This window comes from Pseudophryne corroboree, chromosome 7, assembly GCF_028390025.1.
Source record: "Pseudophryne corroboree isolate aPseCor3 chromosome 7, aPseCor3.hap2, whole genome shotgun sequence".
Taxonomy (NCBI): Eukaryota; Metazoa; Chordata; class Amphibia; order Anura; family Myobatrachidae; genus Pseudophryne; species Pseudophryne corroboree.
The window spans coordinates 352,171,544-352,194,305 of NC_086450.1; the positions used below are offsets into that span (position 1 = coordinate 352,171,544).

The 22,762-nt window shown below is 44.9% G+C and overlaps 1 protein-coding gene across 1 annotated transcript in view; it reads left to right on the forward strand.

Moving 5' to 3' along the window:
* Positions 1-22,762, forward strand: part of LOC134943684 (pancreatic secretory granule membrane major glycoprotein GP2-like) — a 124,576-nt gene that overhangs the window by 25,661 nt on the left and 76,153 nt on the right. Inside the window, exons 5-6 of the mRNA XM_063932393.1 lie at positions 15,389-15,551; positions 18,389-18,467. Of these exons, the coding sequence (XP_063788463.1) occupies positions 15,389-15,551; positions 18,389-18,467 (242 nt within the window). The remainder of the gene's footprint in view (positions 1-15,388; positions 15,552-18,388; positions 18,468-22,762) is intronic.

Below are 22,762 nucleotides of genomic sequence, written 5' to 3' on the forward strand. Positions count from 1 at the left end.
TGAGAAGAATACCACAATATAGTGTAATATTGCCAGCATATATGAAGGTGTGCATAAGTAAATTTTCTGATGTGATTGGTAATAGTGCCTTTAAATAAACAGTGCACCCAGTGTCATAATAAAATGACTGTGAGAAAGTGCCCACCGCCTGTAGTAATATATATAAGTACCCTCAGGACTTGTAAAACTTGCATGTAGGAATAACTTTATATGGTTCTTCTCCTGTGGTTCTTGTTGGGGACCCTTAGAAATAAAATAGTCTCCCAAAATCGTGAAGAAAAGCCCATAGTGTAGTACTTTTGAAAATTTAATATAGACAAAAACATATAAAACACATAAAAAACATAAGAATTGGACCCGTACAATGTAAAAAATTATAAAAGCTTATCTGTAATCCTTTTAGAGGAGTGGATCATCTACCCAACGCGTTTCGTCCTTTTGGTTTTCTAGGACTTCATCCAGGGGTAATTTGGGAGGCTCTGTATGTTCAGAGTATTTATAGGAGAGTGACTAATGGTTTGTGTTCATCTGCACGCATGTGTGGGGTGTTTTCCCGCACTTCCCAGTGTGCAGGCGCGGGAGTTTACCGTTCCCGCGAGATTATTTACAATAATCTAAATGTCTCTTCCAGATATAGGCAATGTTTCAACCCATAATTCACGGATCGCGACAGTGTATATTTACATGGATATATTTTTATATATATTTTCAAATTATTAATCTCTTTTCTTCATTGTCCCTTGTTATATAATACATTTAAACTAATTATATATTGTAATTCTATATCAGTTTATTTTAGAATATAACGTCATATATTAATATGTCCATCATCTACATGTATACTATGACTACTGCCAAATGTTATGTTTCCATCTGTATGTTGGATTGTAAAAAGATGGCACCGCTGTACTTGAATGAAAGATGTCACTTTTCCCACTAATATGAATAGAACTGTCACCTTTCGTTTCTGCTAAGTTGCAGCGCATACGCGATGGGAAAACGGACGTTGGTTCCACGCTCGGACCCATCTGCGCATGCGCAGAGTTCGAGGCCGCAATCGCGGCACTCTAAGTTCTCACGCATGCGCGGGACATGCCGAGAGCGGGATCAGCACCACCACTCTCGCGGGAACAGTAAACTCCCGCGCCTGCACACTGGGAAGTGCGGGAAAACACCCCACACGTGCGTGCAGATGAACACAAACCATTAGTCACTCTCCTATAAATACTCTGAACATACAGAGCCTCCCAAATTACCCCTTGATGAAGTCCTAGAAAACCAAAAGGACGAAACGCGTTGGGTAGATGATCCACTCCTCTAAAAGGATTACAGATAAGCTTTTATAATTTTTTACATTGTACGGGTCCAATTCTTATGTTTTTTATGTGTTTTATATGTTTTTGTCTCTATTAAATTTTCAAAAGTACTACACTATGGGCTTTTCTTCACGATTTTGGGAGACTATTTTATTTCTAAGGATCCCCAACAAGAACCACAGGAGAAGAACCATATAAAGTTATTCCTACATGCAAGTTTTACAAGTCCTGAGGGTACTTATATATATTACTACAGGCGGTGGGCACTTTCTCACAGTCATTTTATTATGACACTGGGTGCACTGTTTATTTAAAGGCACTATTACCAATCACATCAGAAAATTTACTTATGCACACCTTCATATATGCTGGCAATATTACACTATATTGTGGTATTCTTCTCATTTTCATACGGACCGTCCACGAAGTTAGTGGGAAAGCTACAGGACCGACATCAGGAGAACTACGATTTATATCACATGCTTGATATCCACATGGGATGCGGTACGCATATAAGTATTTAATTTGCACTTGGAGTTTGCATAACACAGAAGGCGCTGGGTTCTACCATTCTGTATATATATATATATATATATATATATATATATATATAGCAAATACCGGCTCTCTGGGATGGATTTTCACTCCTCTCCCCTATGCGTCAAGAACCACGCGGCACTCCTTGGATTTTGTTCAATTAAAAGTGTATTAAATGCAATTCAAAAAATTGCAGACATAATGGACACCAACGTTTCAACGCCACCTGGAGCGTTTTTGTCAAGGTGCTACGCTGTGCAGTGTATCTCAAAAACCAAACAAATATATATATTTCTCTGGCTGGGTCCACAGGATAACATTGGGATATTATCGAGCGACAGCGAAAATGGCACCAACACGGTCACGAGCTTTCTGGCCTCCCAGGATGCATTGGGGCCTTCACCATATAGTCCCGCCCACTGACTCAGTCAAAACAGTTTTTTTTGCTTGGTGCAGCAGAAAGCCGCATGGTCACAGGGCTGCTGAGAGAGCAGCCTCAAGCTTTTATTTTTATTTTATTTTTATAGACTTACTATATTGTTTTTTGAGCAACTTTTCTTAACAGCGTCTTAAACGCATACTAGAAAGAGTCGCTCCAACAACTCCTCACCGGGTCGCAACAACGCTTACCTTCGGGTATAAGTGCTGTCTCGACGGGCGTCTGTGTCGGATGTTCTAGCAGACGTTACCAGGCTGTGGCCGGAGCATGGGGAGACGGTGAGTCTATGGACTTCCTCTTTCTAGAGGGGTCAGTATACAGCTACACTGATTTGGTGGAGACTACAAACAGTGTGTTGATGCGCCGAACATCTCGAGTGCGACAGCGCTACGCTTCGGGATTCATAGGCGCCAGGACTAGGTAGAGGCCGCGACCCTGGGAGTTTAAGTCAACAGGGGGATTCAGACGCTCTCCTGGCCGCCCCTCCTCCGAGTTCATGGCCAGTTTCCGCGCGTCTCTCGTTTCATGAACTGACTTACTTCACTTCCGGCTCAGACGCTACCACGAGGGTACTCGGTCGCAGCTTAGACGCTACTGTTGTGTACACTAGAGATCCCGCCCAGACCGAGTCGCAGGCCTTAGCGTCTGCATACACGTGGAAGTCGCTCAGCGTCCGTGTCCGTCAGTGAGCGACCGTGTCTGTTATCAGTCATCAAGAGCAGTAGTGTACATCAGTAGCGTCTGAATCCACTCAGCATCTTACGAGCGTATTTGCTTGGATATGGGAGGGTGGTGAGTCTCCCTGTATCCCGCTCTCCGGAGGCAGGGTATACAGTATTAAAAATTCTCTCTACTTCTTAGTATGAATAGTTAATTTTTAGTACCTATTTCATATGAGACCTGTATATTACTGTGTTTTCTGCATGTTATTTTGGAAAATAGAACCAGTTAAAAACAGAAGTACAATTTTCCTACTTATGTATAAGTTATTATGGAGGTTGTATTCTCATATGGCAATGTCTAATGCTTTAACATGTGACTGACTGCTAGTATGTGTGCTGACTTTTCTGTGTAATGTCAGTCCTGTTCTGACCCTCAAATCAGGTGCACTGTGGTCAGATTGATCTCACCTCTATATACTTACATATAGGATGATTCTCAGTCACAAATTGTGTAGTCAATAACAGATTATTACCATGTCTGTGAGCGGCAAAAGTGATGAGGAGAATTTATCAAGCACTCCTACAGCCCTAACACAGAGCCACCATAGAATATGTTCGCAAAGACTCTATCTTCTATAGCGGATAAGTTAACTCCGGTAGCACCACCTCAAGGGTTAGGTTACACTATGAACCCATACATGCAGCTCCCTTCTTATGGCTTCGTTCCAGTAGCCTCTACAAGCAACCAAGGGACAGGTAAGACTAAGACAGATACGTCTGTGTGGCAGACTACACAAGATGATACATCGGAGATGATACAATAGATTTGAATACTCCGTATGATGATCAGTCGCAGAGTTTTAGTTCAGAAGATGTAGCTGAACTTATTAATGCTGTGAAGTCTGTTCTCTCGGTGGAAGAGCCAGCCAAGACAGTGTTAAAAGCTAAAGCACCTGTGTTTAAACAAACAAAATCAGTGAAAGCTGAATTCCCAGCGTCAGATGAGCTGACGGAAATGATGGATGAGTCTTGGGCGGCGCCCAGTAAAAAGTATAATATTCCTAAAAGATGGGATTCTTATTATCCATTTCCAGCTGTGGATTGTTCGAAAAGAGAAGTTCCCCCAAAAGTAGATGCACATGTTCTGCGACTCGTGCATAAATCTGCTTTACCACTGTCATCTACCTCACTAAATGATGTCCCAGACAGAAGGGTAGATAGCCTTTTGAAAAATATATTTTCTCTAGTAGGAGCAGTGGTAAGACCTGCTATGGCTTCGGCCTGGGTAGCAAAGGCAATGGGCGAATGGATAGAGGAACTAGAGAATGACATCCCTTCTCCTACTAGGGAGCAAGAGGATCGTTTTTGCCGTTTAAGACAATCTGCCCAGTATTTGAAAGAAGCAGCAATTGATGTAGGTACAGTTGCTTCTAAAGCTTCAGCCTTGACAGTAGTCGCTCGCAGAGCAGTTTGGCTACGTACCTGGAAGGCAGATGCGGAATCCAAGAAAGAATTGGAAGCATTGCCTTTTGTCGGTAATATATTATTTGGAAAACCTTTATCGGATATCCTAGAATCAGAGGCTGAATCGAAAAAGGTCAGATTTCCGGCTACCTATAACCCTAAGTCAAAGGGTTTAAAATTTCGCTCTTTTCATTGGCAAAGCGAAAGCTAAAGAGGAGCCTAAGCAACCCCAGTTTAAATCCGAGGGTAGGAAGCAGTGGGCTAGCAAAAAGCCAGCTTCCAAGCCTGAACAGAAACCGTCAGCCTGAAGAGACGGGCCTCCGCCTGGAGGATTCCAGGGTTGGGGGCCGACTCCTTCATTTTGCACACATATGGCATCAGTCAACAGCGGATGCTTGGGTGCAGAAAGTGGTATCTCAGGGGTATGGGTTCCCATTCAGAAGGCAGCCTTGTCAAAGATTTTTTTGAACCAGCCCGTCTCGTATAGAGTCGAAGGCCAATGCCCTGCAAGAAGCAGTCCAAAAATTACTGCAGTCAGGTGTGATTGTCCCAGTACCTTCATCACAAAGGGGACAGGGGTTTTACTCCAATCTATTTCTAATCCAGAAGCCAAATGGGTCATATCGACCAATTCTCAATCTGAAAATGTTGAACAAATACATTTGGATCCCGAAGTTCCACATGGAGACGTTACGCTCCATAATGTTGGCTATGGAACCGGGAGATTACATGGTTTCTCTGGATGTACGGGATGCTTACCTACATGTGCCTATAGCACTGTCGCATCAGTGTTATCTCAGGTTTGCCATCCTCCAGGAACATTTTCAGTTCCAAGCTCTGCCCTTCGGGCTAGCTACAGCACCCAGGGAGTTTACCAAGATCATGGTGGTTATGGCAGCTTGTCTGCGCAAACAGGGGATAAGAATATTCCCATACCTCGACGACCTGTTAATCCTAGCACATTCGCAGGATGTACTTTTGAGCCATCTTCAACAGACAATAGTTTGTTTACAGAGACACGGGTGGCTCATAAATTGGGAAAAGTCATCTCTGAATCCGTCACAGCGGATGGTTCATTTGGGGGCCATATTGGATTCAGACCTAAAGAAAGTTCTCTTACCAGAGAAAAAGATAGTCAAGGTGCAGGTCATGGCACAGGAAGCGTTGCACGTCCATGCAGCAATGCGACTGTTGGGTCTGATGGTATCAACCTTCGACATGGTGGAATATGCGCAATTCCACTCCAGACCATTGCAGCACCTTATTCTGACCAAATGGAACGGAAATCATCAGACGATAAAAAAGCAGATGATAAAGATTCCAGTAAACGTAAAAAGGTCTTTAGCGTGGTGGCTACAGACTGACCATTTAAACAAGGGGAGACCCTTTTGGACAAAAGAGTGGCAAGTCCTGACAACAGATGCCAGCCTGCGAGGCTGGGGTGCGGTACTCGGAAGCCTGTGGTTCCAGGGAAAATGGACCGCAAGGGAAAGTCACCTGCCAATAAATCTGTTAGAAATAAGGGCCATTTACAGGGCTCTAGTTCAGGCAAAGGACAGTCTGCAAGGAAGACCAGTCCAGATTCGCTCAGACAATGCGACAGCAGTAGCATACCTCAATCATCAAGGAGGTACTTACAGCAAGAGACTGATGGAGGAAGTAACTCCCATTCTAAGATGGGCAGAACTCCATCTCCCAACATCGTCAGTAGTATTTGTCTCGGGTGTACTAAACTGGGAAGCGGATTTTCTCAGTCGGCACACCATTCAGGAAACTGAATGGGCACTACACCCAGAAGTGTTTCAGACACTGGTGAACAGATGGGGTCTACCAGAGATAGACCTTATGGCGTCTCGTCTAAACAACAAAGATCCGAGGTACGGATCGAGAACAAGGGACCCAGGAGCGGTCCTTGTAGACGCACTGTCAGTAGAATGGAGGTTTCAGCTGGCGTATCTGTTCCCTCCAATATCTCTGTTACCCAGAGTAGTGAGAAAGATAAAACAAGCAAAAGGAGCAATGATTCTAATAGCTCCAGCTTGGCCAAGAAGGCATTGGTACACAGATCTGTTGAGAATGTCCGTGGAAGCACCGATACTGCTCCCTCAACGTCCAGATCTGCTAATGCAGGGTCCTTGTTGTCACAGTCATCTGGATCGCCTGTCTTTGACGGCGTAGCTGTTGAAACCTCTATCTTAGAGGCTAAAGGATTTTCGAAACAAGTAATCCAAACTATGCTTAGAGCAAGAAAGCCTTCTTCGGCCCGTGTGTATCATAGAATATGGCAAGCCTATATTCATTGGTGTACTGGAAAAAATTTAAATCCGAGATCTTTTTTCAAAAAGGATTGGATAAAGGTTTGAAAGTTGCTTCCTTGAGAGTTCAAGTATCAGCGTTAACTGTATGGTTTCAGCAGAAGATTGCTGATTTACAGGATGTACGTACGTTTTTTCAAGGAGTAGTACATATTCAACCTCCATTTGTTCCTCCTGCAGCTCCCTGGGATTTGAATTTAGTTCTTACATTTTTCCAGAGTCCTCTGTTTGAACCACTTAAGAGAGCAGATCTTAAATGGTTAACGGCTAAAGTGTTTTTTTTTTTTACTGGCAATGGCGTCAGCCAGAAGAGTGTCAGATTTAGGAGCATTATCGTGTAAGTCTCCTTTCCTAAGTTTTTTTTTCCAGACAGAGCAGTTCTCAGAACGAGATCTAGTTATCTTCCAAAGGTGGTATCAAAGTTTCACCTGAATGAAGAGATTGTAGTCTCAGCTTTTCAGGTATCAGGACTATCTGCGGGAGAAGCGTCGCTGGACGTGGTCCGGGCTTTAAGAATCTACATAGATCGTACTAGTGCCATCAGGAAAACAGATTTTCTCTTCATCCTCTACGGATTCCATAGAAGAGGATGGCCTGCTAGTAAACAGACGCTGGCGAGATGGCTCCGAATGGTAATATCAGAAGCTTATTCTCAGGCAGATCTCCCTACTACGGCTAATGTCTCACAACAAGGTGCTTCGGCAGAACAGATATGTAAGGCAGCCACATGGTCTTCTATAAACACATTCATTAGACATTATGCCTTGGATACTTTTGCCTCTCATGACGCAGACTTCGGGCGAAAGGTCCTCCTGTGCAATCATGAGCGTCCCCACCACTAAAATGGCTTTGGGAATCCCAATGTTATCCTGTGGATAATCCTGTGGACCCAGCCAGAGAAATATACGTTATGGTAAGAACTTACCGTTGATAATGTGATTTCTCTTATGTCCACAGGGATCCCACCCTGACGCATCTGATTTGAGGAGCTAGACAATCACTAAAACCTCTTCCTTCTTGTATGGAAGGGTGTGCATGTGTGTTCTTATCGCCTAAACAGGTTTCTACCTGATGTTCCTGCCTAAAATTGCTGTGGAAAGAACTAGTTTGACTGAGTCAGTGGGCGGGACTATATGGTGAAGGCCCCAATGCATCCTGGGAGGCCAGAAAGCTCGTGACCGTGTTGGTGCCATTTTCTCTGTCGCTCGACAATATCCCAATGTTATCCTGTGGATACCTGTGGACATAACAGAAATCACGCTATCAACGGTAAGTTCTTACCATAACGTATGTGTGTATATGTATATATATATATATATATATATATATATTACGGGGGCATGCAAAGTATCCCTAATTTGGAGTTGGGGGTGGACTTGGGTGGGATGAGGGGGGGGGGCATTCCAAAGTATTTTGTTGCACCTGGGCCCACCGCTCGCTAGTTCCGCCATTGCTGGCAGTGCCATCTTAACATATAGGCATATTGGGCAGCTCTAGTGGACTTCAGGCAGGTGGTGGTCCCACAATCAGAGTGGTGATGCAGCATTCTCTACCTGCCTCCCATCCTGCAGCCAGACATTGAATGTCTGTCAGCATGCTAACTGGTGAATTGCTCCAGCCATCCACCAATCTGAGTACTGTCAGTCATTGACTGTATGAAAGCATGTAGAGAGACTGTGCTGGACCGCAGGAAGGGCACGTTATGATTATTTCTCTAACGTCCTAGTGGATGCTGGGGACTCCGTAAGGACCATGGGGAATAGACGGGCTCCGCAGGAGACATGGGCACTTTAAGAAAGAATTTGGATTCTGGTGTGCTCTGGCTCCTCCCTCTATGTCCCTCCTCCAGACCTCAGTTTGAATCTGTGCCCGGACGAGCTGGGTGCTGTTTAGTGAGCTCTCCTGAGCTTGCTATAAGAAAGTATTTTGTTAGTTTTTTTATTTTCAGGGAGCTCTGCTGGCAACAGACTCCCTGCATCGTGGGACTGAGGGGAGAGAAGCAGCCCTACTCTCTGCAGATAGGTCCTGCTTCTTAGGCTACTGGACACCATTAGCTCCAGAGGGATCGTACACAGGATCTCACCCTTTGTCGTCCGATCCCGGAGCCGTGCCGCCGTCCCCCTCGCAGAGCCGGAAGACAGAAGCCGGGTGAAAGAAGCAAGAAGACTTTGAAATCGGCGGCAGAAGACTCCAGTCTTCACTGAGGTAGCGCACAGCACTGCAGCTGTGCGCCATTGCTCCCACACTACACCCACATACTCCGGTCACTGTAGGGTGCAGGGAGCAGGGGGGGGCGCCCTGGGCAGCAATTAGGACCTCTTGGCAAAAGTTGGACATATATACAGTTGGGCACTATATATATGTATGAGCCCCCGCCATAATATTGTACATAAACGCGGGACAGAAGCCCGCCGCTGAGGGGGCGGGGCTTCTTCCTCAGCACTCACCAGCGCCATTTTTTCTCCACAGCTCCGCTGAGAGGAAGCTCCCCAGGCTCTCCCCTGCAGATTCACGGTAGAAGAGGGTAAAAAGAGAGGGGGGGGCACATAAATTAGGCGCAAAAACATAATATACAGCAGCTACTGGGTTAACACTAAGTTACTGTGTGATTCCTGGGACATATAGCGCTGGGGTGTGTGCTGGCATACTCTCTCTGTCTCTCCAAAGGGCCTTGTGGGGGAACTGTCTTCAAAAAGAGCATCCCCTGTGTGTGTGGTGTGTCGGTACGCTTGTGTCGACATGTTTGACGAGGAAGGCTATGTGGAAGCAGAGCGGGAGCAAATGAATGTGGTGTCTCCGCCGACGGCGCCGACACCTGATTGGATGGATATGTGGAAGGTTTTAAATGATAATGTTAATTCCTTGCATAAAAGGTTGGATAAAGCTGAAACCTTAGGACAGTCGGGGTCTCAGCCCATGCCTGATCCTATGTCGCAGAGGCCGTCAGGGTCTCAGAAGAGCCCACTATCCCAAATTGTTGACACAGATACCGACATGGATTCTGACTCCAGTGTCGATTACGATGATGCAAAGTTACAGCCTAAATTGGCTAAATCCATCCGTTATATGATTATAGCAATTAAGGATGTGTTGCACATCACAGAGGAATCCCAGTCCCTGACAAGAGGGTTCATATGTATGGGGAAAAAAGGCAGGTGGTGACATTTCCCCCTTCACATGAGCTAAATGAGTTATGTGAAAAGGCTTAGGAATCTCCAGATAAAAAACTGCAGATTTCCAAAAGGATGCTTATGGCGTATCCTTTCCCGCCAACGGACAGGTTACGCTGGGAATCCTCCCATAGGGTGGACAAAGCTTTTACACGCTTATCCAAGAGGGTAGCCCTGCCGTCACAGGATACGGCCACCCTAAAAGATGCTGCGGATAGAAAGCAAGAGGGTACTCTGAAGTCTATTTATACACATTTAGGTACCTTACTAAGGCTGGCAATTGCGTCGGCCTGGGTGTGTAGTGCTGTAGCAGCATGGACGGATACCTTATCTGAGGAACTTGATACCTTAGACAAGGATACTATATTAATGACCTTGTGCATATAAAAGACGCTGTCCTATATATGAGAGATGCTCAAAGAGACATTAGCCTACTGGTCTCTAGAATAATTGCAATGTCGATTTCTGCCAGAAGGGTCCTGTGGACTCGGCAATGGACAGGTAATGCCGACTCAAAAAGGCACATGGAGGTTTTACCTTACAAGGGTGAGGAATTGTTTGGGGAGGGTCTCTCGAACCTGGTCTCCACAGCTACTGCTGGAAAGGTAAATTTTTTGCCATATGTTCCCTCACAACCTAAGAAAGCACTGTATTACCAAATGCAGTCCTTTCGATCACAAAAAGGCAAGAAAGTCCGAGGTGCGTCCTTTCTTGCCAGAGGCAGGGGCAGAGGAAGGAAGCTGCACAACACAGCTAGTTCCCAGGAACAGAAGTCCTCCCCGGCTTCCACTAAATCCACCACATGACGCTGGGGCTCCACAGGCGGAGCTAGGCCCGGTGGGGGCGCGTCTCCGAAATTTCAGCCACAAGTGGGTTCACTCCCAGGTGGATCCCTGGGCGATAGAGATTGTGTCTCAGGGATACAAGCTGGAATTCGAAGAGATGCCCCCTCACCGATACCTCAAATCGGCCCTGCCAGCTTCCCCCTTAGAGAGGGAAATAGTGTTAGCTGCAATTCACAAATTGTATCTTCAGCAGGTGGTGGTCAAGGTTCCCCTCCTTCATCAAGGAAAGGGTTATTATTCGACCATGTTTGTGGTACCGAAACCGGACGGTTCGGTCAGACCCATATTGAATTTAAAATCCCTGAACATATACCTGAAAAGGTTCAAGTTCAAGATGGAATCGCTCAGAGCAGTCATCGCAAGCCTGGAAAGGGGGATTTTATGGTGTCTCTGGACATAAAGGATGCATACCTTCATGTCCCCATTTATCCACCTCATCAGGCGTACCTCAGATTTGTGGTACAGGATTGTCATTACCAATTTCAGACGTTGCCGTTTGGTCTCTCTACGGCACCGAGAATATTTACCAAGGTAATGGCGGAAATGATGGTGCTCCTGCGGAAGCAAGGGGTCACAATTATCCCATACTTGGACGATCTCCTCATAAAGGCGAGGTCCAGAGAACAGTTGCTGATCAGCGTAGCACGCTCTCGGGAAGTGTTACAACAGCACGGCTGGATTCTAAATATTCCAAAGTCGCAGTTGATTCCTACGACTCGTCTGCCTTTCCTGGGCATGATTCTGGACACAGACCAGAAGAGGGTTTATCTCCCGATGGAGAAGGCTCAGGAGCTCATGACACTGGTCAGGGACCTATTAAAACCAAAACAGGTGTCGGTGCTTCACTGCACGCAAGTCCTGGGAAAGATGGTGGCATCATACGAGGCCATTCCCTTCGGCAGGTTCCATGCGAGGACCTTTCAATGGGATCTGTTGGACAAGTGGTCCGGATCACATCTTCAGATGCATCGGTTGATCACCCTATCCCCCAGGGCCAGGGTGTCTCTCCTGTGGTGGCTGCAGAGTGCTCACCTTCTCGAAGGTCGCAGATTCGGCATTCAGGACTGGGTCCTGGTGACCACGGATGCAAGCCTCCGAGGGTGGGGGGCAGTCACACAGGGAAGAAATTTCCAAGGGCTGTGGTCAAGTCAGGAGACTTGCCTTCACATCAACATCCTGGAACTAAGGGCCATATACAACGCCCTACGTCAAGCGGAGTCCCTGCTTCGCGACCAACCGGTTCTGATTCAGTCAGACAACATCACCGCAGTGGCTCATGTAAACCGCCAAGGCGGCACACGGAGCAGGGTGGCGATGGTAGAAGCCACCAGAATTCTTCGCTGGGCGGAGAATTACGTAAGCGCGCTGTCAGCAGTGTTCATTCCGGGAGTGGACAACTGGGAAGCAGACTTCCTCAGCAGGCACGACCTCCACCCGGGAGAGTGGGTACTTCATCAAGAAGTCTTCACGCAGATTGCAAGTCGGTGGGAACTGCCACAGGTGGACATGATGGCATCCCGCCTCAACAAAAAGCTACAGAGATATTGCACCAGGTCAAGGGACCCTCAGGCGATAGCTGTGGACGCACTGGTGACACCGTGGGTGTTTCAGTCAGTCTATGTATTTCCTCCTCTTCCTCTCATACCCAAGGTGCTGAGGATCATAAGAAAAAGAGGAGTGGGAACAATACTCATTGTTCCGGATTGGCCAAGAAGGACTTGGTATCCAGATCTGCAAGAAATGCTCACAGAGGACCCGTGGCCTCTGCCTCTAAGACAGGACTTGTTGCAACAGGGGTCCTGTCTGTTCCAAGACTTACCGTTTGACGGCATGGCGGTTGAACGTCGGATCCTAGCAGAAAAAGGCATTCCGGATTAAGTTATTCCTACGCTGATAAAGGCTAGGAAGGATGTGACGGCTCAACATTATCACCGTATATGGCGAAAATATGTGGCTTGGTGTGAGGCCAGGAATGCCCCTACGGAGGAATTCCAGCTGGGCCGTTTCCTTCACTTCCTACAGGCGGGAGTGACTTTGGGCCTTAAATTGGGTTCCATTAAGGTTCAGATTTCGGCCTTATCCATTTTCTTTAAAAAAGAACTGGCTTCTCTGCCTGAAGTTCAGACGTTTGTAAAGGGAGTGCTGCATATTCAGCCCCCTTTTGTGCCTCCAGTGGCACCTTGGGATCTTAACGTGGTGTTGAGTTTCCTGAAATCACACTGGTTTGAACCACTCAAAACGGTGGAATTGAAATATCTCACGTGGAAGGTGGTCATGCTAGTAGCCTTGGCTTCGGCTAGGCGTGTGTCAGAATTGGCGGCTTTGTCACATAAAAGCCCTTATCTGGTTTTCCATGCGGATAGAGCAGAATTGCGGACCCGCCCACAATTTCTGCCGAAAGTGGTTTCATCCTTTCATATAAACCAACCTATCGTGGTGCCTGTGGCTACTACTGACTTGGAGGATTCAGAGTCACTGGATGTGGTCAGGGCTTTAAAGGTTTATGTAGCCAGAACGGCTAAGGTCAGGAAAACAGAATCTTTGTTTATCCTGTATGCTTCCAAAAAGCTTGGGGCGCCTGCTTCAAAGCAAACTATTGCTCGCTGGATCTGTAACACGATTCAGCTGGCTCATTCTGCGGCAGGGTTGCCGCTGCCTAAATCAGTTAAGGCCCATTCCACAAGGAAGGTGGGCTCTTCTTGGGCGGCTGCCCGAGGGGTCTCGGCATTACAGCTTTGCCGAGCGGCTACTTGGTCAGGTTCAAACACCTTTGCAAAGTTCTACAAGTTTGATACCCTGGCTGAGGAGGACCTTGTGTTTGCTTATTCGGTGCTGCAGAGTCATCCGCACTCTCCCGCCCGTTTGGGAGCTTTGGTATAATCCCCATGGTCCTTACGGAGTCCCCAGCATCCACTAGGACGTTAGAGAAAATAAGATTTTACTTACCGGTAAATCTATTTCTCGTAGTCCGTAGTGGATGCTGGGTGCCCGTCCCAAGTGCGGACTTCTTCTGCAATGCTTGTATATAGTTATTGCTTAAATAAGGGTTATGTATAGTAGCATCAGGGTTGATCTGATGCTCTGTTGTTGTTCATACTGTTAACTGGGTAAAGTTGTCACAAGTTATACGGTGTGATTGGTGTGGCTGGTATGAATCTTACCCTGGATTCCCAAAATCCTTTCCTTGTACTGTCAGCTCTTCCGGGCACAGTTTCTCTAACTGAGGTCTGGAGGAGGGACATAGAGGGAGGAGCCAGAGCACACCAGAATCCAAATTCTTTCTTAAAGTGCCCATGTCTCCTGCGGAGCCCGTCTATTCCCCATGGTCCTTACGGAGTCCCCAGCATCCACTACGGACTACGAGAAATAGATTTACCGGTAAGTAAAATCTTATTTTTTAAAATTGATCACATGAACAGGCCACCAGTGGATTTCCCACTGGTCACATGAGGCATTTGCTGAGGGGGGGAGGGGGGGGCACAGCAGGCTGATGAGGCCAGGCGATTCTTTTTTTGTTATCACTATTTACTTTTTTAATAAATTTGATTTTGCAGAAGTGGGATAGCAAATTTTAGTCCAAGAGCTGGTAGAAGGGTGAGGTTGGGGCTGCTTTGGTGGTCTCGAAGCATCCAGACTGGCAGCTATATAAAGAAGGCAGTAATGTGGGGGTGGGGAGGGGGGGCAATAATGTGCCTAGGGGTAGCTTGACCCCTAAATCCACCACCCCTGGTAGGGCCCCAGTGCATTGCTTTGCCCGATGGCCATTTGGTAAGGGAATCATCATCCCTGGAGGAGCCATACTGGAGACTGCATAGAAGCACTCTCCACTTCTAACAGTGATCACATCTTTCTCAGCATGCCTTGTGCCTAGAAGTGCCAGGCAGCCCCATGTCTGCTGCTGGTCCTGCTCATGTAACCCTTTAATGGGCACGTGCATCGGTGACAGGTGCACGGCACATGCCCCCATCTAATCTGTTCTGCAGAGCAGCAGAGGATGGACAGACTTTCACAACTGCCTTGTGAACTGTGTAATGCTATCTAAATCATCACAGTGGGACAAAGCCATCAAATTGGTACCGTCCCACTGAATTCAAGTTGATGGGGTGTATGAGTATGACTAATTAGCGAGTTCTGTGTGGGGAGAAAGTCTTTGGGGATATAGTAATAGTATGTTGCAAAGATTGGGTACTACTTTTTAGCAGTGTAGGGCACTCAAACAATGGAAAGCTTACATCTGATTGGCACATGTGGCACTTCATATTTTTGAGGCTCTTTGTTCCAGCAATTAACTGAAAATCCAGCATTTGACAGAATGGTGATATGTATACAGATAAACAATAGGAAAATAACATATTTTAAAAAGACAGAATGCCCTGGTTTCAAATCTCACAACATGAATATTATATTCATATGTCATAATAATTCCATTATATAAATTCTGTGTATTGTTATGGGTTAGAGTACCTTTCATGTGATATTTTGCATTTCTCTAATTTTTGCACTATAATTGATGAGATGGTATTTATCATATTGCATACCCCACCCTCATCCGCTGACAACTGTAGATCTTGGCTTACAATCAGGTATATGTTATGTAGCATATTATAATTATTGTCTTTCAATTTGGGTTTTAATTTCAGCTGCCCTAACAAAGAAGATGCGACCATCCATATACTAGAAAATGGGGTTTCAAGGAAAGGTCGATTCTCTGTCCAAGTCTTTAAATTTCCTGGCAACTACAACAATGTCTACCTGCACTGCGCTATAAGTCTGTGTGACAAAGCCGATGGATCATGCGAACCTGTAAGTATGAAATACAAACACAAGGGGAAGTAGGGAAGGGAGTTCCTCTGCACTGGGTCAGTGATAAGCCAAAAGTATTAGTTCTACTAGATATATGATTTAATATAGACAAAGTATGTCAGAAGGGTATAAAGGTCGTAGTGCTCCCCAGGATATGTTACATGGCGACAAAAGAAGAAAGAAAACACTGAATTTGGGAACTCTTTATTTGAAGATAAATATATATTTTAATTAATCACTAATAAAAGGCTAACGCTGCTCCTCACCTCTATGGGGGAAAGTTTTTGGCACTAGAAAGCACCCGTCATAGCAATTCAAGTGTTGCTCCATTCAGGCACGCACAGCGCAGGTACTGAATTTACTGTAATGTTCGATTATTTTGACAAGTTGGTAACTATATTAATAATAAAAACTTAGGCCAACATTCACCAACACACACATAACAAACCTTAGCGTATATCGCTCACATAGAATTTTGACCAAGGACCTAATTGCATCCAAAAAGAGTAATTAAGGTGAAATAGAAGAGCAGTAATAGTATAAACCTTTCTTGCTATATTCCCCCCCCAAAAAATATATATATATATATATATATATCTATATATATATCTATATATATATATATCTATATATATAAACACTCACTTTTTCCACAGTTGAAAAAAGAATTAGACCAGCACTTTTTTCAACTGTGGAAAAAGTGAGTGTTTATATTAATTACCAGGACCCTGCACCAGCAATTTTTGATATAGGACATAGAGTGCTGTCACTTTGTTATATTTTATATATATATATATATATATATATATATATATATATATATACACTATATATATATATATATATATATATATGTATATACTGCTCAAAAAAATAAAGGGAACACTAAAATAACACATCCTAGATCTGAATGAATGAAATATTCTTATTAAATACTTTGTTCTTTACATAGTTGAATGTGCTGACAACAAAATCACACAAAAATTATCAATGAAAATCAAATTTATTAACCCATGGAGGTCTGGATTTGGAGTCACCCTCAATATTAAAGTGGAAAAACACACTACAGGCTGATCCAACTTTGATGTAATGTCCTTAAACAAGTCAAAATGAGGCTCAGTAGTGTGTGTGGCCTCCACGTGCCTGTATGACCTCCCTAAAATGCCTGGGCATGCTCCTGATGAGGTGGCGGATGGTCTCCTGAGGGATCTCCTCCCAGACCTCTGGACTAAAGCATCCACCAACTCCTGGACAGTCTGTGGTGCAACGTGGCATTGGTGGATGGAGTGAGACATGATGTCCCAGATGTGCTCAATTGGATTCAGGTCTGGGGAACGGGCGGGCCAGTCCATAGCATCAATGCCTTCGTCCTGCAGGAACTTCTGACACACTCCAGCCACATGAGGTCTAGCATTGTCTTGCATTAGGAGGAACCCAGGGCCAACCGCACCAGCATATGGTCTCACAAGGGGTCTGAGGATCTCATCTCGGTACCTAATTGCAGTCAGGCTACCTCTGGCGAGCACATGGAGGGCTGTGCGGCCCCCCAAAGAAATGCCACCAGACACCATTACTGACGCACTGCCAAACCGGTCATGCTGGAGGATGTTGCAGGCAGCAGAACGTTCTCCTTGGCGTCTCCAGACTCTGTCACGTCTGTCACATGTGCTCAGTGAGAACCTGCTTTCATCTGTGAAGAGCACAGGGCGCCAGTGGCGAATTTGCCAATCTTGGTGTTCTCTGGCAAATGCCAAACGTCCTGCACGGTGTTGGGCTGTAAGCACAACCCCCACCTGCGGACGTCGGGCCCTCATACCACCCTCATGGAGTCTGTTTCTGATCGTTTGAGTAGACACATGCACATTTGTGGCTTGCTGGAGGTCATTTTGCAGGGCTCTGTGCAAGGAGGAACAGGAGGAGCACTGCCAAAGGCGGAGGTAGCGGTCCTGCTGCTGGGTTGTTGCCTATGGCCTCCTCCACGTCTCCTGATGTACTGGTCTGTCTCCTGGTAGTGCCTCCATGCTCTGGACACTACGCTGACAGACACAGCAAACCTTCTTGCCACAGCTGGCATTGATGTGCCATCCTTGACGAGCTGCACTACCTGAGCCACTTGTGTGGGTTGTAGGGAGGTCATACAGGCACGTGGAGGCCACACACACTACTGAGCCTCATTTTGACTTGTTTTAAGGACATTACATCAAAGTTGGATCAGCCTGTAGTGTGTTTTTCCAATTTAATTTTGAGTGTGACTCAAAATCCAGACCTCCATGGGTTAATAAATTTGATTTCCATTGATAATTTTTGTTTGATTTTGTTGTCAGCACATTCAACTATGTAAAGAACAAACTATTTAATAAGAATATTTCATTCATTCAGATCTAGGATGTGTTATTTTAGTGTTCCCTTTCTTTTTTTGAGCAGTGTATGTATATATATATATATATATATATATATATACATACACACATACACACACACACACAGTATCCGTTCCATAGTCCCCATATAAAAACAAATTATACGAGACAAATGCAATATATCCCGCCCCTTTGCTCATGCATGCCGGCATTATGCAGGGGACAGTTTTCCTGATAAGAATATTAATAAATTAATTTATATTTTCCAGTATGCCAAGTTAAGAAATTTCAACTAAAGAATTTTAAAAAATGCATTTAGTTGTATTGTGTTATTAATAATTGAACCAACAAATAGCAAGAATGAGTGGGCTATATAAGAAACTGTTAATAAATAAATAATAAATAGTGTATACAAGATATATGGTTATGTGTTGAATAGAGATTTATATAATAATGAAATGATTTCATCTATTGCAGTCATGTTCTAGAGCGAGGGACCAAAAAGCAGCATCTGGCCAAAGCTATCAGATGACACTTGGTCCAATAATTAGTGGAGGTATGCTTTCAAGTTGTGATAAATACAAATAAGATGTTGTTACTGTAAATCAGATGGAAGTCATATGCACAAATGCTGATGATCTTACTGATTTAAACATAACAGCACGTGTAATATGTGTGCGCCTGTGCATAAATGTGTGTGCGCGCCTGTGCATAAATGTGTGTGCGCGCCTGTGCATAAATGTGTGTGCGCACCTGTGCATAAATGTGTGTGCGCGCCTGTGCATGAATGTGTGTGCGCGCCTGTGCATAAATGTGTGTGCGCGCCTGTGCATAAATGTGTGTGCGCGCCTGTGCATAAATGTGTGTGCGCACCTGTGCATGAATATGTGTGTGCGCCTGTGCATGAATATGTGTGTGCGCCTGTGCATGAATATGTGTGTGCGCACCTGTGCATGAATGTGTGTGCGCCTGTGCATGAATATGTGTGCGCGCCTGTGCATGAATATGTGTGTGCGCCTGTGCATGAATGTGTGTGTGCGCCTGTGCATGAATGTGTGTGTGCGCCTGTGCATGAATGTGTGTGTGCGCCTGTGCATGAATGTGTGTGCGCGCCTGTGCATGAATGTGTGTGTACTGTATGTGCATTTTGTGTCTAACTTTGGACCTGATTCTGATTTGCATGCTCTGCTGATATTCATGCACATGACCAATGTTGTCTGCACATGCATCTGAGTTCCCCCATACATTAGTCCTGAGGGTGTTCATACAGAGACGCAGTACTGATTCACAGTCACAGAAGTGTACTGGATATGTATGCTGCATTCCTGGGAGGTGACAGGAAGGTAAGAAGGGCAGGGCCGCAACTGAAGGAGGGGGAGTGCCCCAGATGCCGGATTCAAGGGGGCGGTGACCCATCTGCCTCTCTGATGAAACAATCAGTCTGATGAGTGCTGCGGCTTTAGAGCCTCATGCAGGCACAGATCTCCCACCCCATACTACACATTTGCGGTACCTAAATTGTCAACACCAATAGTAGGTTGTGAGAGGAGGCTAACAGCCATGATAAGCTCTGCCAGTAATCAGAGCGGAATGTGGGCCTACAAGGACAGTGGACTCACAGCGCCTTCCAGGAGCTAGCAGTTCCAACAGGAACACTGTTCCCAAGCAACCTCATCCCTGCCTCTACCTGTACCCACGGCCCCTCACACTCTCCCTCTCTGTCCTGCATATACTCTCCCATCATCATATTAACCTGTTTACAACCTCACAAGGCCTTCCTTCCCCACTTATACCTGGCCATCACCCTCAGCCGGCTGTGTTGTCTGGTTAGTAGTGACAAGATTTCTATTGGTGATGCTGTGGGAGTAGTAGTGTCTTTAATGTATGGCTTTGTGAAGGGAGTAGTGACATGTACTACAGCGGGGATGTGAGTGTAGGGAACAGTATCTAATGTCAGGTATGTGGGTGTAGGGAGCTGCACATACTGTAATAGCAGGGATGTGGGAGTAGGGAGCCGTATATAATGGGGCTGTGGATGTATGAAGTGGCATATAACATTTGGGCTGTGGGTGTACGGTGTGGCGTATAATGGCTTGGCTGTGGGTAATTTGTTGCTCTGATATATGCACCCCCTTTGTGTGTTATAAATATTACCTTTATTTGTGTATATAGGATTAAGTGGCTGAACAGTTCAATTTATTGGGGTAACAGTTTTATATGTTTTCTCTGGGGGGTTTTTTGTGTGGTTTTTTTTGGGAGTGCCAAATTAGTGCCTTGTCCGGGTGACAAAAATCATAGTTTAGGTCCCGACAAGGATCTGTGCAATCACAAACACAGTCATAGGTAGCGTATTATGGGAGTGTCACAGGCGTGAAAGTGGCTCTGTACAGAGATGCTGACCTGCTCACATATGAGGCCATACTCAGAAGGATGAGCTACACCTACTATAGGCCTTGTGCAAGTTTCCATGGTGCATCCAATGGTGGCATCTAAAGACGCACAAGCCTGTTTTACACACCTATTTTCAGAGAGGCGTCTGAGTCCTTGCATATGTATGTTCCTGTGCTTTTGTATGCCTGTGCTGTTTATCCTAATGAGTATATGGGCCTGATTCAAAGCCACATGCTATGCCGATGTTGAGAGATTTTTGATATTGTGCCTTTACGGCATTCCCTAAAAACACGTATGGTGTGTGCGTTCCACAGAGTCTATGCACAAAGGCGGTGCTGTGATTGAGATGTGCGGTGACAGAAATGTCTTGGAAAAGTGTTGGCCATTCTAGGAGGTGACTGAATGGTGGCTAAACAGATACACAGAGATGGCCTATGATATGGTGTTGTTATGTGAGTTTTGCACTAAACAGTTTGCGTATTCAGATGGTATGAACTATGGTGGCATCTAAAGACGCACCAGGTGGGCGTCTCTCAGTACTAACACTCATACACATGGATGTACGCTAGGGAAGGGCTTTGTAGCAGAATTTGCATTGTATATTCGACTTCCAATAGACACAGATATGGCTGCACTTCAGAATCAGGCCATATGTTTGTGTTTGTGATGTGTGTGTGATGTGTGTGCATGCTAAACTGTTTGTACTGTATGTGTTTGTGTACAATATATGCATGTACTGTATGTAATTGTTTGTGTAGGTAAGTAATGTATGTGTATTTGTGTGAAAGTTTGTATGTATGTGTGTCTATGATGTAAGTATGCATGGGTGGCAATTTGTATGCAAACGTTACTTTAGTTAGTTAGTTTGTGTGTGTGTGTACAGATCACACATCTAGCCACCCTGCATTTTAAGCAGCCCTTCAAGTCATAACATGCTGAGCATGTATTGGTAGCACCGACCACATTTTCGTGCATCTTTTTCTATTGAAATGTGTCTTATTTGCAAAACGATGTGAATAGGATGAACAAGCACGTAACAATAAAAAATATTTGCACCAGTGACGCTGCACTCCAAAGCAGCAAAGATATCACAGAAAATAAGACACCAAACTTATATAAATATACAAATGCAGTTGGGCTTCGGATTGTCCAACAGATGGGGATGTAATTTTTTTTATTATTTCCAATGAAATCGATCATATATGGAAAAACCAAACAAAGAGAACAATGTGATAGTCTAATATTGCAAAAAAAACTCTCAACACACATGAATGTTTGAAGGAAAATTGTGGAAACAGTCCTGTCCAAGTGGTCCAGATTCCGTTCTAAACACCAGAAACATGATGGATGATTAGCAAAGGGGTTTTTTTTATGTTTTTTTAAAACTTTTGGTAAACTTTTTTTTACTTCTTTACACTGGAGCGGATGGGCACTGGACAGGTATGTCAGCAGCACTTGAAAGGATGGACATTAGACAGGTACAGTATGTCAGCAGCACTTGAGAGGATGGACACTAGACAGGTGCATCAGCAGCACTGTAGTGGATGGACACTGGATAGTCAGTTCTGGATGGACACGGCACAGCAACTTAATGGACATAGCCCAGACACTAGCATTGAGTCTGGACACAGCAGTCACTTATTGAGTCTGGTGGATGAAGCACGGCTGCTAGAACCAGCAAAGTACAGCGCAGCATACAGCATCATGCCTTGTACAGTCTGGAGTCTGGACACAGACACTTTTATCAACAGAGTGCAGCATTCAGCAGCGTGCTGAGACAGAATTAATGGTGCCAAGTCACTGCATGGGTCCCTTAAGTTGAATTCAAAACCTGCAAGAATTCAGCATTGGGAGTATGATATTTTACCTCGATCTGTAATCAGAGTCTGGGGTAATCATCCATGTCATGGCTTCAGGGCCACTATACAACTGAAACATTTGGCCTAGGGGTGCGGTGAAAACAAATCTGATACTCTAGGGTGCCACGATTTAAAAAAAAAAAAAAATTGGGAACACTGACAAAGGTTTCTTTAAAACTTCATTCACTACTCCTTGGTAATTGTGTTAATGAATATCGTCCGTCTCATGTATATATAATATAATGAGATAAACCCTATTGTAGTAAAAAGATGTCAGAGACGAAATTTATTTATAAAAACTAGAGATGAGTGGTTAAGATTTCCTGAGCCTGAACCAGTCCTAACTTATGCAATCTGAGCTGGAACGCAGCACCCCCTAGGTTGTGTGTGGACGGGCTACTTTGGGGTGACATTTTATTTAACACTTTTTCAACAATTTTTCAAATAATTTTTCCATTACTATTACTGTTTTTAGTAATTTAATTAACACATTTTCACCTGTGTATCACCTTTTAATGCATAGCTTTTGCTTCCTTATTAACAGAGTTCAAGACTTGTTACTGATACTGATTGATGTGTTGGGATAACCCCCCGGTTTGTT